The following is a 15602-nucleotide window of genomic DNA, read 5'->3' as shown; positions in this document are numbered from 1 at the left end:
ATGTTCTGTGAGGACGTTCTGTGGGAATGTTCTCTGGGAATGTTCTGTGAGGATGTTCTGTGGGAATGTTCTCTGGGAATGCTCTCTGAGGATGTTCTGTGGGAATGTTCTCTGGGAATGCTCTCTGAGAACATTCTCTAGGAACATTCTGTGGGAATGTCCTCTAAGAACGTTCACTGGGAGCGTTCTCTGGGTGTGTTCCCTAGGAACATTCTCTGGAACGTTCTGTGGGAATGTTCTCTGGGAATATTCTGTGAGGACATTCTGTGGGAATGTTTTCTAGGAACGTTCTCTGGGAACGTTCCATGGCAATGTTCTCTAGGAACATTCTCTAGGAGTTCTCTGGGAACATTCTCTGGGAATGTTCTTGAGGAGCGTTCTGTGGGAATGTCCTGCCCAAGCCACCCCAGGCCCCCACAGGCCCTGGGCACTCAGAATGACCCCACAGGACTGGGGCACACACAGATGACCCCACAGGACTGGGGCACTCAGAGATGACCCCACAGGACTGGGGCACTCAGAATGACCCCACAGGATTGGGGCACACACAGATGACCCCACAGGATCGGGGCACTCAGAGATGACCCCACAGGATCGGGGCACACACAGATGACCCCACAGGACCCCACAGGCCCCACAGGATCGGGGCACTCAGAGATGACCCCACAGGACCCCACAGGCCCCACAGGCCCCACAGGCCCCACAGGCCCCGGGCGCTCGTTCCCTACAATCCCTGGATCCAGCTCATCCCGGGAGCGGAGCAGGAGCAGCTCCGGCTCCGCTGCTGCTGCTCCAACCTCTCCAACCCAGCCCGAGCTTCCCAGGGGATCTCGGGGCCGCTTGTGAGCACAGCTCGGCTCTGCTGGGAATTTGGGGATAATTAATGGGATAATTGGAGTCGGCAGTGCAGCTGCCCTGGGAAACCCGAGCCTGCTTCCTGCAAAACAAGGAGAAAACATTAGGTGTTTTGGTTTGATGCTCACAGCACCCAGGGGAGTTCTCCAGCACCGCTTTGAAAGGGGCCAATCCCCGGTTTTGAAAGGATATTTAGGAAGCCACACTTCTCACTTTTAGCAATTATTTTCTTTTAAATGCTTTCGTTTTAATTTTTTTTTTCCTTTACACCCTCTTCAATGTTTTTATTTGAAATGGGGAGAGCTCAGAGGGATTTGGGACACGGGATGGAGGGACAGGAGACAGGGAACAGGTTTGGGCTGGGTAAAGTCAGGATTAGGAGGGAAACTGGGAGGAAATTGTTCCTTTTGAGGGTGGATTTGGCAAAGCTGAGGGGGTGTATGAGGACAGGGAGAGCTCAGAGCCCTTCCAGGGCCTAAAAGAGCTTCAGGAGAAGGATTGGGACAAGGAATAACACAGTGGGAAAGGTTTGGTGTGGACAAGGTCAGGTTTAGATGGAATATTCGAAGGAAACTGGGGGGAAATTGGGAGGAAATTGTTCCTTGTGAGGGCAGCGAGGCTTTGGAGAGGATTTGGGAAAGTTTAAGGGGTGCAGGAGGAGGGGGAGAGCTCAGAGCCTGAAGAGGCTCCAGGAGAGGCACTGGGGACTAGGAATAAAATAGTGGGAATGGTTTGGTGTGCAATGAGGGCAGGTTTAGGTGGGAAATTGGGATGAAATTGTTCCTTGCGAGGCCAGTGAGGCCTCAGCCTGAGAATCTGGAAGTGTCCATGGCCGGTTTGGTGCACCCTGAGGTGGTGGAAGGTGCCCCCCACAGCCCAGGCTGTCCCTGGGTCCCCAACGTCCCTTCCAGGGAATGGTTTGGTGTGGAATGAGGCTGGGATTACATGAGAAACTGGGAGGAAATTGGGAAGAAAATGAGGGTGGGATTACATGAGAAACTGGGAGGAAATTGGGAGCTAACTGAGGGCAGCGAGGCTGTGGCCAGAGAATCCGTGGCTGCCCCATTCCTGGAAGTGCCCAAGGCCAGTTTGGAGCACCCTGAGGTGGTGGAAGGTCCCTCCCCACATCCTGGGCTGTCCCTGGATCTCCAATGTCCCTTCCAGGGAATGGTTTGGTGTGGGATGAGGATGGGATTACATGAGAAATCAGGAGGAAATTGGGAAGAAAATGAGGGTGGTATTACATGAGAAATCGGGAGGAAATTGGGAAGAAAATGAGGGTGGGATTACATGAGAAATCGGGAGGAAATTGGGAAGAAAATGAGGGTGGGATTACATGAGAAATCAGGAGGAAATTGAGGGCGGCAAGGTCTCCAGCTGCAGATCTGGAGGTGCCCAAGGCCACTGGGAGCAGCCCGGGCCGGCGGGAGCTCCGTCCCCACCCCGGGGTGACCCCGGGTCCCCAAGGTGCGTTCCACGCCCGCAGCGGGGACCAGCCGCCCTTTGTTAGGCCGGGCGCCGCTCCCCGGGCAGGACACACCTGTCGGCCGCGGGCGCGGGATTGGCTGGCGCCGGTGCACCTGCGCGGGGAGGGCCCAGGCTCCACGTAAGACGAGCCTTGGCCTCGCTCCCCAACCATCCCTCCTCGATTCCAGCTCCAACACGCAGCTCCCGCGAGCGCCCGGCTGCCCAGCCCTCCCGGGCCTGCTTGTGTCCCATTGAAAGCTGGGTTTATTGGTTTCTTAAGCTCCGTTTCAGCTGCCTAACGAGGTGTAGCCGTGTTGTTTTTCCAGGTCTGCCTGAGGTTTTGTCACCGTTGGCTCCGGCTCCCGGTTCCTCGAGAAACCCAAGGTCGCCTTTTCCGGCACGCGGAAGAGGAAAACTCTCCTGGGCTCCTCATCCTCCCGAAACTCCTTCCCCACCTGGAGGCCGAGCTGGATTTGGGAGAAGCTCCCAGCACTGAAGTTTTTCCCTGGATTTCGTGCTGGTCCTGGTAAGATCCAAAGTATCCAGGTAGAGCGGGTAGGGAGAAAAAATGGGATTGACGGCGCACGAGAACAACTCCTTGGAGGGCTTTCCCCACTTTTTCCATGGATATTCCCTCTCTCCGCTCCACTTTCTCCGGGATTCCGCCCTTTTTTCTCTTCCTCCTTCTCCCCCTGGGTGGATTGGAGAGGGTTTTGTTGGACAGATCAGGTTTTGTGTGCGCTGGGGGAGGGGAGGGCAGCGCATGAATCCAAACGTTCATTTTACAACCAGTCCAACCAGTCAGGGCAGCTCCGAGCAGATCCAGGGCCAGGAGGAGGAGGAGGAGGAGGAGGGAGACGAGGGGGAAAAGCTGCCGGCAGCCAGGTGTCAGGGAGAGGTGGGGACAAAGGGAAATCCCATTCAAATCCCAGTAAAATCCATAGGGAACCAGCGCGGGACTGAAGAAGGCTCTTCCAATATTCCTGGATTTTGGAATCCTTGGCTGTAAGGGAGGGTTTCCCAGTTTTCGATGAAGAGTGAGGATTCAAAATCTGGGTTTGCTGCTCGCTCTGAAAAAAAAAAAGAGCTATTGGGAAAATCCCATTAATATCCCAATAAAATCCCAATACAATCCAGGAAACCAGCGCGGAATTGAAGGAGGTTCTTCCAATATTCCTGGATTTCGGAATCTTTGGGTTTAAGGGAGGATTCCCCAGTTTTCGACTTAGAGTGAGGATTCAAAATCTGGGTTTGCTGCTGACTCTGAAAAAAAAAAAAGAATATTGGGATAATCTCATTAAAATCCCAATAAAATCCATAGGAAACCAGCGTGGAATTGAAGGAAGTTCTTCCAATATTCCTGGATTTCGGCATCTTTGGGTTTAAGGCAGGATCTCCCAGTTTTGGGAGTTAAAGGCGCAATTCGAGTTTGCTGCTGGCTCTGAAGAAACAGGAATATTGGGAAAATCCCATTTCAATCCCAACAAAATTTATATAAAACAGGGACAGAATTGAAGGGGGTTCTTCCAATATCTTTGGATTTTGGAATATTTGGATTTTAGGGAGGATTCCCCAGTTTTGGGAGTTAAAGTCACGATTCGGGTTTGCTGCTGCCCCTGAAAGAAAGGAATATTGGGAAAATCCCATTAAAATTCAATTCATATCCCAGTAAAATTTCTATCAAAGGAGCATGAAATGGAAGGGCGCTCTTCCAACGCTTGGAGTATTTTGGAATATTTGGATTTCAGGCAGGAATTCCCATTTTTGGACTCAGAGGGAGGATTCCAATCCCGGCTCGAGTAACGAGTGCCACGTTTTAATGAGCTCTTTAATTACGCAGCGCTTTAATGAGCTCGTCTGCCCCTCCTGGAGCCCCGGGCTCGTTCTCCCTCGTCCCAGCCGAGCTCCTGGGCTCGGAGGGGATGGGACTGGCGATTCGGGCAGCAGAGGAAAAGTTGGGAATTGCGCTCGGATCCGAGCGGAGCCGCAGAGAATTCCGGCTGCGGCGGGAGGAGCCGGGAGCCATTTTGGGTTGGGCTCCGCAGCCCTTCCGCACCTCGGCCTTCCCTGCCTTCTCCTGGAAAACCCAAAGATTCCCAGCTGGAATCCCCTGCTGGAGCCAACCAGGATCGGCTTCTCCTCAGCTTTGAGTTTTCCTGAATTTTACAGGAATTTCCTGGTTTTCCCTGAATCTTGGAGAAATTTCCTGGTTTCTCCTGAACTTTGGAGAATTTTCCTGCTTTCTCCTGAATTTTGGAGAAATTTCCTGTCATTTCCTGAATCTTGGAGAAATTTATTGAATTTTAGAGAAATTTCCTGGTTTCTCCAGAATCTTGGAGAAATTTCCTGGTTTCTCCAGAATCTTGGAGGAATTTCCTGGTTTCTCCTGAATTTTACAGGAATTTCCTGGTTTTCCCTGAATTTTCGAGGAATTTCCTGAATCTTGGAGAAATCTCCTGGTTTCTCCTGAATTTTGGAGAAATTTCCTGGTTTTCCCTGAACCTTGGAGAAATCTCCTGGTTTCTCCTGAATTTTGGACAAATTTCCTGGCATTTCCTGAATCTTGGAGAAATTTATTGAATTTTAGAGAAATTTCCTGGTTTCTCCAGAATCTTGGAGAAATTTCCTGGTTTCTCCAGAATCTTGGAGGAATTTCCTGGTTTCTCCAGAATCTTGGAGGAATTTCCTGGTTTCTCCTGAATTTTACAGGAATTTCCTGGTTTTCCCTGAATTTTCGAGGAATTTCCTGAATCTTGGAGAAATCTCCTGGTTTCTCCTGAATTTTAGAGAAATTTCCTGGTTTTCCCTGAACCTTGGAGAAATCTCCTGGTTTCTCCCGAATTTTGGACACATTTCCTGGTTTCTCCTGAATTTTCAAGGAATTTCCTGGTTTCTCCTGAATTTTAGAGGAATTTCCTGGTTTCTCCTGAATTTTGGAGAAATTTCCTGGCTTTTCCTGAATCTTGGAGAAATTTATTGAATTTTAGAGAAATTTCCTGGTTTCTCCAGAATCTTGGACAAATTTCCTGGTTTCTCCTGAATTTTAGAGGAATTTCCTGGTAACGTTACTGTTACTACTACATTTATTCTTATTTTATTTTTTATCACATTATTTTTACTCTATCATTTTTTATTCTATTTTATTTTTTTATCACATTTAAATATTCTATGTATTTTTGGAAATAGATTAGTGTTAGTATTATTTTCATTATTATTATTATTCATTATTATTATTCAGTATCATTATATTTTTTCTTGTCATTATTAATATTTTAATTGCCAATTATTTGTTCCTATCACTACTAAATTTATTCTTGTTTTATATCATTAGTTCTACTCTATTATTTTTATTTATTCTTCTATTTTTATCACATTAATCTATTTTATTTTTTTTTATTCTATTATTTTCAGCCATAACCCACAGACACCAGAGCTGGGCCCCGCTTAACGCAGCTGCGTTTAAACCTTCCGGAATCCTTTTGGAAGCAGACCACGGAATTCGGGGCTGATTTTTCCACATTTCGCACCAAAACCCGACAGAAAACCATTCCGGGCTGGATTTTTCCCCAAATTTTTTTGTTTTTTGGTCGAAAAGATTCCGAATTTGGGCCGTGCTGAGATGTCCTCAGCATCTTACTGGGCAGCATTGGATGATCCACGCCGCTCTAATACTGCCTGGTAATGATGATGAAGGCTCTTCCCGAGCGCCGCGCCCGCAGCCTCCCCGCCCGCCCAAGCCCGGCCTAAACCCGGCTAAACCCGGGCTAAACCCACCTAAACCCGGCCTAAACCCGCCTAAACCCGGGCTAAACCCAGCTAAACCCGGGCTAAACCCGCCTAAACCCAGGCTAAACCCGGCCTAAACCCACCTAAACCCGGGCTAAACTAAACCCGGGCTAAACCCGCCTAAACCCAGGCTAAACCTGGCCTAAACCCACCTAAACCCAGGCTAAACTAAACCCGGGCTAAACCCGCCTAAACCCGCCTAAGCAACCCCGCCTTGCACCGCCGAGGTGAGCCCGGATCAACGCCCGAGCTCTGAGCTCCAGGCCGGGTTTAACATTGGGAAATCCGAGTTCTCACGGAGGAAATCCCCGCCTGGGATAAGCCCGGTTTAGGAAAAAGCCTGCGGGTGGGGTGCAGCAAAAAATGCAAAAATCGTCCCAAAAATCCGATAATATCCCATGGGAAGAGGCTTTGGGAGCGAGGGAAATGCGGGAATTCTGTCCCAAAAATGGGGTTTTGTGCCTTTTACGCACCGGGAATTCCCAGGGAAGATTTGATTGGAATGGGATTGCCTTGGTCGTTTGTGTTAAGTCAGGCTTTCATGTCTTAAATCAGGCTTAACCTCCTGTTTCTCTTCATGCCTTAAACCAGCCTAACTTCAGGTTTCATTCTGGATGTGTATTAGAGCAGGCTTCCTTTCATCCTTCTCTTTTAGAGCTCTATTAAGCCAAGTTTAACCTCATCTGTCTCTTTCTGATTTTTCTTAAGTAAGGTTGAACCTCCTGGTTCTCATTTAGACCTGTCTTAACCCCTTGCTAAATCAGGCTTGACCTCAGATTTCTTTTTTAAATCGGTATTAAATCAGGCTTAACTTTCACTTTCTCTTGTAGACCCGTATTAAGTCAGATTTAACCTCCTATTTCTTTTTTAAATCTGCCTTAAACCAGGCTTGACCTCTCTGTTTCAAGCTCTCCTAAACCAGTTTTAACCTCCCATTCCTCTTCTTGTCCTGCCTCAAGCCCTTATTTCCACTTTAAACCTCAACTAAATCCCTTTTTATGCTCTGTTCCCCCCAAACCCGCCACGATTTCAATCCCTCCTTCCCCAGAGCCTGTTTTTTTTGTGTACCCGTGGCAAATTCCCGGGGAATTTGGGTTTTTCCTGGAATTCCGGCCCCGCGAAGAGCCCGGAATTGCCGATTCCCGCCGCTGCCGGACTCGCTGGTCCTCTGTGGGCATCTTACTAGACAGTGCTGGATTTGCTGCCTCTACTCTAACACTGTCTGGTAACGATGTTTAAAGGGTGATCCAAACCGCTCCGGCCCGAAATTCCAGCCAGGCCGGGATTCTCTGGGATTTGCCGGCATTTTCCACAGGGTAAGGATGGAGCTGGGGACAACGGGGAGGGCCCAGCCAGGGAAAATCGGAATTAAAATCAAAATATTCCCTGGGAATTGGTGGAGGCGATGCTGGGTATTAGACTGGGTCTAACGTCCCAAATCCAGAATTTTCCCATCCCAATTTCAGGGTTTTTCCCATCCCAAATCCAGGGCTTTTTCCAGAATTTCTGGGATTTTCCACAGGGTACAGATGGATTTGGGGACAATGAGGAGGGCCCAGCCAGGGAAAATTGGAACTGGAATCAAAATATTCCCTGGGAATTTCCATCCCAAAATTCCTTCTGATTCCCATTTTCCATCCCCAAATTCCTCCTGATTCCCATTTGCCATGCCAAAATTCCCCCCAGTCCCAGATTTTGGCTCCTTTCTGGCAGTTCCCACATTCTGGAGCCCAGAACTTTCTGTGGCATTCCAAGGATTTGTTCTGGGATTAAATCTGGGATTAAATCCCAGCCCCATGAGCTTTTCCCTTCCCTCACTCCAAATTCCAAATTAAGCTGGGTCTAGCGCCCCAAAAATGTTGGGAATTAAAGGATTTTCCAAATCCCTCCCAACCCAAACCAGTCTGGAATTCTTTTCCCTCATCCCTGGAAAACTTCAACCCCTTTCCCTGCTAAAGCCAGTGGATAATCAAGGGAAAATGGAATTAATTGCTCCGTACTTAAAACTAAAAATGGCTCATCCTTAAAAATATCCCAAATTAAAATGATAATTCTAAAAGAATTCCCCCAATGTGGAGAGCTCGGGAGGAGCTGCCCCACATCTGCCTGGAGCGAGCCTGGGAGGATGAAATTCCCAGGAAAAGGAGGGAGCAGAGTGGGGATTAATTAAAACTCGGTGATTAATTAAGGCTTGGTGTTAATGAGTGACTACTCCAGGAGGCCCAGGAGGAAATGGGGGAGGAATTCTGGGAATTGGACTGGAACAAGGCCATAAATCCCTGGAATTGGGCCCATCCCCCCCATAATTCCCTGGAATTGGGGCCCATCTTTTGGTTGGAAGTAAAGCTGATCTTTAGATGGAAATAAAGCTGAGATTTGGGTGGAAATTGAGCCCAGCTTTGGGTGGAATAAAGCCGAGCTTTGGTGGAATTCCGTGGCTTTTTTTGGGGTGTTTTTCCCATTCCCAGATCCGGATCTCTGCTCCTGGAGGGAGGAATTTCAATTCCCCAAAACCAGGATTTTATTATTCCCTTTTTTTCCTTTCCCAGTCGTTGTCCAGGGGAACATTCCCAGAACTCCCAGCCCAAAATCCAGGGATCATCCAGGAGAGGTTGAAATCCATGGGCAATTACTCTGAAATTCCGGGAATTTCTACAGATTTCCAGGAGCAGCCGTCCTGGATTATCCACAATTATCCATAATTATCAATAAGATGTTGGCACTGCCATCTCCACAGGAGGTCAGCCCAAAAAACTTGCCAAACCTGCTGGAATTCCATTAAAAATCTTGGAATATCTGAAGCAGGAAGGGCCCCAGAGGGATCAGAAATGCCCAAATCCCACCTCAGAGCCTTCTCCAGGATTTTTGCCCATTCCCTTCATTTTCCCAGAGCTCTGAGCATTCCCTGGATGAGCTTCCCTCCCTTTTTCCCCCGATTTTCCTCGGAAGGAAAATCCCTGCTGGCACAGCAGGAGCTTCCCAAGGGAATCTTGGGGTGGGAGCAGGAATGGGGCTGGGAGAGGCTGGGATGGGGTCGGGAATGACCCAAGTGGGGCTGCTGGAAAATCCAGGGAAAAGCAGGAATGTGGGAAAAGCAGGAACATGGGAAAAGCAAATGTGGGAAAAGGAAACGTGGGAAAAACAGGAAATCTGGGAAAAGGAGATGTGGGGAAAGCAGGAATGTGGGAAAAGGAGCTGAGGAAAAGCAAATGTGGGAAAAGCAGGAATGTGGGAAATCTGGAGATTTGGGAATTCAGGAGCTCTGGGAAAAGAAAATGTGGGAAATCAGGAGCTGTGGGAAATTCAGGAAATGTGGGAATTCAGGAGTTGTGCTCACCACTCCCACTCCTGGAAATCAGGATATCCCAGGAAATCCCTGCTCCCGTCCTCCTGCAGCTACACCAGCAGGATTTATCCCGAAATCCCAGCTTTGTTTAGAGAAAACCAAATCCAGGGGCGTTCCTCGGGAGGAACGCCGCCGCCCCATCCGTGGTTTTTTGGGAATTCCAGCCCCGCATTACCGGCGATCCCGGAGCCGCTATCGGAGCTCGCTATAGATTTTCAGGGAGAGGATGGAAAGCTTTTCCTGGGATTTGTCACCGTGCTCCTCCTCCGGGAATTGGATGCTGTAGGATTCCTCCCCCTGGGGCCGCAGGAACGTGGGGTCGGGATCGGCGTCTGGGAATGAGGAAAACTCAGGAAAACTCAGCCGGGAATTCCGGGAATTCCAGTCAGAGGGTGGGGAAACCCCCCTTCCCCCCCCCACCCCAGGCTGTGGGATTTAGGGATGATCCCGTTCTGCCCCATCCCAATTCCCACCATTCCAGCGAGCTCCAAGGATAATTCCAGGGGTCCAGAACCACTCTGGGAAAGCCATTCCAGGAATTCCATCCCAAATCCCACTGCACCCTGCCCTGGGCCAGGAATGTGGGCCGGGATGTGATCCCAGGAACCTGCCCCAAATCCCGCAGGAAATCCGGATTGATCCCACCGATCCCCTCCTTTATCCCACTCAGATTTTATCCCATCATTCCCAGACTTCATCCCATCATTCCCAGATTTTATCCCATCCACTCCCAGATTTTATCCCATCCACTCCCAGATTTTATCCCACCCACTCCGAGATTTTTCCCAACCAATCTCGGATTTTTCCCCAGCCATTGCCGGATTGTATCCCGTCCATGCCCAGGTTTCTCCCGCCCAGCTGCCGTGTTTCTCCCATCCAATCCCGGGTTTTTTATGCCAGCCATGCCCAGGTTTCTCCCGCCCAGCTCCTGTGTTTCTCCCATCCAATCCTGGATTTTTTATGCCAGCCATGCCCAGGTTTCTCCCGCCCAGCTGCCGTATTTCTCCCATCCAATCCCGGATTTTTTATGCCAGCCATGCCCAGGTTTCTCCCGCCCAGCTGCCGTATTTCTCCCATCCAATCCCGGATTTTTTATGCCAGCCATGCCCAGGTTTCTCCCGCCCAGCTGCCGTGTTTCTCCCATCCAATCCCGGATTTTTTATGCCAGCCATGCCCAGGTTTCTCCCGCCCAGCTGCCGTGTTTCTCCCACCCAATCCCGGGTTTTTCCCACCTGCGGGCGGGCGCTTCCCGCGTCCGTGCAGGCTCCAGATGCAGAAGTGCAGCAGCAGCGTCAGCAGCAGCAGCGCGAACACGGCCGCGGCCGCCAGCGCCGCCAGCGCCGGGCTGGAGCGCGGCCCCGGGCCCGGCCCACCTGCAATTAACGGGGTGCCATTCGTTGGCGTTAATTAAAACCGAGCCAGGCCGCGGCTGGGGTCCACAGCCGGGGAGGGCAGGAGGGATTTTGGGCTTCTGCGGGAAACACGGGAGGTGGGAGAGGCCCGGAGGGGAGGGAATTGGGGAGCGGGGTGGGAACAGGGGAATGGGAAAAGGGAAAGGGAGAAGGAAAAGGGAAAAGGGAAAAGGGAGGAGGGAAAGGGGAGAGGGAAAAGGGAGGAGGAAAAAGGAGAAGAGGAAAGGAAGAAGGGAAAGGGGGAAAGGGAAAATGGAAAACAGAGAAGGGAAAGGGGAGAGGGAAAAGGGAGGAGGAAAAAGGAGAAGAGGAAAGGAAGAAGGGAAAGGGGGAAAGGGAAAATGGAAGAGGGAAAGGAAGAAGGGAAAGGGGGAAAGGGAAAACGTTAGAGGGAAAGGGAGGAGGGAAAGGGGAAAAGGGGAAATGGGAAAGGGAAGAAGGGACAAGGGAAAAGGGGGAAAGGGAAAAGGGAGGAGGCAAAAGGAGAAAAGGGAAAAGGAAAAGAAAGGGAGCAGGGAAGGAAGTGAAAAGAGAGGAGGAGGAGAAGGAGGTAAAGGAGGAAAAGGAAAAGAGAGGGAAGAGGAAAAGGAAAGAGGAAATGGGATGAGGAAGAGGAAAGGGAAGATGGATGGGAAAGAGGAAAAGGAGAAAAGAGGGAAGAGAGAAAAGGAAATGGGAAAGGAAGGGAAAGGGAAGATGAAAAGGAAGAGGAAACAGAAGGAGAAGGAAAAGGAGAAAGCAACAGTGTTTTTGGGAGCAGCCCCCACTTCCCAGGCAGATTTCCTGGGCAGGCAGGGAGGGTGAGGAAGGTGAGGAGGAGCAGGAGAAGGGAATTTTGGGGACTGGGGTACCTGGCTGCGGGGCCGTGCCCGGGACGCTGCACTCGGAGTCCTGGCTGCTGTTCCCCAGCCGCAGCGTGACGAGGCCTCTGCTCCCACAGCTGCAAGGGACAGAGTTCGGAATTCCTGCAATTCCCGCAATTCCAGGAATTTCCACCTGCCTTCCTCCCTCTCCTCCTCCCGAGGTTTTGCCCCTCTCAGGGGAGCTTTGCGGGCTTTGAGTCCTTTAGGTTTTCCATGGATTTCCCTGCTTGGAATAATTTTTCCAGCACTTTAGGCAAGTTTAAGGTGGGCTTAAACTCTGCCTCAAGACTGAGAAATGCCAGGTTTTGCTCAATTAAAAACTCATCAATTAATCTCATGGTGATCCTCTTGGATTCAAGTTGAATTTTAATGGCAGTATTGAATATCTTCACTGATATTTCAATATTAATTGGTTCATTATTATTATTGTTATTATTATCATAATTATTATATGCTTCTTCATTTTATTCCTAATTTAAAATGGGGAAAACAAACCCAATTTTAAAAATTATCATTATTATTATTATTATTATTATTATTATTATTATTATTATTATTATTTTCAAATTAGGGGAATATCAATAAACCCATACTCAGGCTATTATTATTCTTAGTAGTAGTAGTAGTAGTATTATCATCATGTCTGTTTTCAAAGCAGGGAAGCACATTCCCAACAATAATTACTGATAATTGGTTATTGATTACTGATGAGTGATTATTGGTTATTGATGATCGGTTATTGGCTGCTCCGTACTCAGTCCAGCTGCGGCACCAGCCGCCCCTGCTGCTGGAGTAGGTGCCGTTCTCGCAGGGTTTGCACTCAAAGTGGAAATTCACGGATCCTGCGGGAAAAGGGATGGGAATGGCTGAGATCCCAAATTCCAGGACAGCTGCTGGCAGCAGGGCCAGGGCCACTCCCGTTCCCTGCCCCATTCCATGTCCTGTTCCCTGCCCCATTCCCGTTCCCTGCCCCATTCCGTGTCCTGTTCCCTGTTCCCGGCCCCATTCCTATTCCCTGCCCCAGTCCTATTCCCTGCCCCATTCCCATTCCCTGCCCCAGTCCTATTCCCTGCCCCAATCCCATTCCCTGCCCCATTCCCGATCCCAAATCCCAAATCCCGATCCCGAATCCCGGTTACCGATGCGGGTGGGCTCGCGGCCGGGCGGGCAGCGTGGCAGTGCCCGGCAGAACTGGCAGGGCTCGCCGGCACAGCCGTGCCCCGGGGGACATTTGCAGTCGGGGTCCTGCGCCGCCCCGCAGGGCGCCGGGCTTCCTGTGGGAATTCCAGAGGGGTTCCCGTTCCAGAGGGGTTCCCGTTCCAGAGGGACTCCCCTTCCAAAGGGATTCCCATTCCAAAGAGATTCCAGTTCCAAAGGGATTCCCCTTCCCCTTCCAAAGGGATTCCCGTTCCCCCTTCCAGAGGGATTCCTCTTCCAAAGGGATTCCCCTTCCCCTTCCAAAGGGATTCCCCTTCCCCTTCCAGAGGGATTCCCGTTCCCCAGGAATTCCCATTCCCAGGGAAAGGCAGAGCAGGAGGTGGTGCTTCCAGACACGGGGAAGGTTCTGGAGTAGTGGGATCCCAAAATTCTCCCTCCCATCCCCAGGAACAAGAGTCTTCCTGGAAAAGGGATCCCAAAATTCTCCCTCCCATCTCCGGGAAAGAGAGACACAATTTACACACAATTTACACTCAATTTATACACATTTACACACAGTTTGCACAGAATTCACTCCCATTTACACTCAAGTTACACAGAATTACCCACATTTACACACAATCCCCCCCTATTTACACAGAATTATCTCCATTTACACACAATTATCTCCATTTACCCACAATTTACACACATCACATACCATTATATACAATTCACCCCCATTTCCACACAGGTTGCAAACAGATTACCCACAATTTGCACACAGCACATACCATTACACACAATTCACCCCATTTCCCTACACTTGACTCTCAATTTCCACACATCACGTACAATTACACAGAAGTTACACACAATTCACACACATCAGACACAACTACATACGATTACCCACACTTTACACACAATTTACCCCCATTTACCCACAGCACACACAATTACCCACACTTTACACACAATTTACCCACATCCCATACAATTTACCCCCACTTACCCCCACTTTGCCCACACCACACAGAATTACCCACACTTTACACACAAATTACCCACAATTTACACACGTCACACACAATTACCCACACTTTACACACAAATTACCCACATCTCATACAATTTACCCCCATTTGCCCACACCACACACAATTACCCACACTTTACACACAATTTACCCACATCCCATACAATTTACCCCCATTTACCCACACCACACACAATTACCCACACTTTACACACAATTTACCCACATCCCATACAATTTGCCCCCACTTACCCCCACTTTGCCCACAGCACACACAATTACTCACACTTTACCCCACGTCACCCCCGCTGCCCCGTTCCCGCACTCACGTCCCTTCCAGGTGCACCTGGGGCAGCACTTGGTGCCACCTCCCCACGCGGGCCGGAGCTCCCCGTCCTGGCAGCGCCCGGCGGCGCCCGGCGGCGCCCAGCGCCCGGCCAGCAGCGCCAGCAGCGCCAGCAGCCACGGCCGGGGCATGGCCGGGCAGGGCCGCCTCAGCTGGCGGTCACCTCAGCTGGCACTGCCACCCTGCTGGCAGTGCCACCTTGTCCTTACAGTGCCACCCCCCTGGCACTGCCACCTCAGCTGGCTGTGACAACTCTGTCCTGGCACTGCCACCCCTCTGGCACTGCCACCCCCCAGGCACTGCCACCTCAGCTGGCTGTGACAACTCTGTCCTGGCACTGCCACCCCTCTGGCACTGCCACCCCCCTGGCACTGCCACCTCAGCTGGCTGTGACAACTCTGTCCTGGCACTGCCACCCCCCTGGCACTGCCACCCCCCTGGCACTGCCACCCCGTCCTTGTCCCCGTCCCCGTCCCGTCCCCGCTGAGGCCCCAGAGGAGCCGCCGGGGTTTTTGTGGCCGAGCTCTTCCTGTGCTGAGCTGGGAGGAGCCGGGCTCAAAGGGCAGCGGGGGGCAGGGCAGGGGACCCCAAAAATGGGTTTGGGGTGGGGGAGACCCCAAAAATGGGTTTGGGGTGTGGGGGGGGACCCCAAAAATGGGGTTTGGGGTGGGGGGAGTTCAAGGGGGGAAATTTGGGGAGTGCTGGGAGGGAGGTGGAAAATTGGCTCCAGGCAGAGATTCCTGCTGGGCCCGGGCACCTCCTGGGAATTCCATCCCAGCCACAAATTCCCTGGGAATTCCATCCCAGCTGAAGTTCCCTGGGAATTCCATCCATGGATCCATCATCATCCCTCCCTAAAATCCATCCCAACTTCCCTCTGGCAAGAACCTTTCCTAAACCCATCCCAGCCTTCCCTAAACCCATCCCAGCCATTCCTAAACCCACCCTAACCTTCCCCCATGCCCTGCCCCCGTTTTCTTTCTTTCTTTCTTCCGCCCTTTGGGGATTTTTTGCCGCTCTCGCCCTTTGGGGCCCCGGCAGGTGACGGAATTTTCCGCCCAGCGCTCCCGGAGCCGGAGTCAGGCTGACCTTTGGCGCTGCGGGCCGGTTTTATCGGATCGATCGGCTTTATCTCCGGCTCCATCGCCTCGCCGGCTCTTCTCGGCAGCTCCGCCGACACTTCCCCGCCTGCCGGCCCCGCTTGCTGCCCGCCCCGCTAAAATCCTTCCCACGGAGAAGGATGCTCTTGGGCTCCACATTTCAGGGAATCCCCCAAAAATCGGACATTCCCCAAAATCTGGAGTGAAACCTCACCCTAAATCCATCAAAATCTCTGCATCCTTCCCAAAAA

The 15602-nt window shown here is 50.9% G+C and overlaps 1 protein-coding gene across 1 annotated transcript; it reads right to left on the bottom strand.

Annotated features, from left to right (window-relative positions):
• Window positions 1–3374: 3374 nt before the first annotated feature.
• TNFRSF18 (TNF receptor superfamily member 18) lies at window positions 3375–14382 on the bottom strand. The gene is made up of 7 exons (XM_077788238.1): window positions 14235–14382; window positions 12869–13003; window positions 12484–12571; window positions 11718–11806; window positions 10666–10860; window positions 9630–9786; window positions 3375–3392 (listed from the first exon to the last, which is right to left on the bottom strand). Exons 1-6 carry the CDS (start codon window positions 14380–14382, stop codon window positions 9647–9649), a joined length of 795 nt encoding a protein of 264 aa, XP_077644364.1. The 3' UTR covers window positions 3375–3392; window positions 9630–9646.
• Window positions 14383–15602: the final 1220 nt, after the last annotated feature.

The sequence above is a fragment of the Lonchura striata genome, chromosome 24, assembly GCF_046129695.1.
Source record: "Lonchura striata isolate bLonStr1 chromosome 24, bLonStr1.mat, whole genome shotgun sequence".
NCBI classification, from domain to species: domain Eukaryota; kingdom Metazoa; phylum Chordata; class Aves; order Passeriformes; family Estrildidae; genus Lonchura; species Lonchura striata.
Note: the sequence above shows the minus strand (reverse complement) of the source record. Positions and strands in the feature narration are given on the sequence as shown.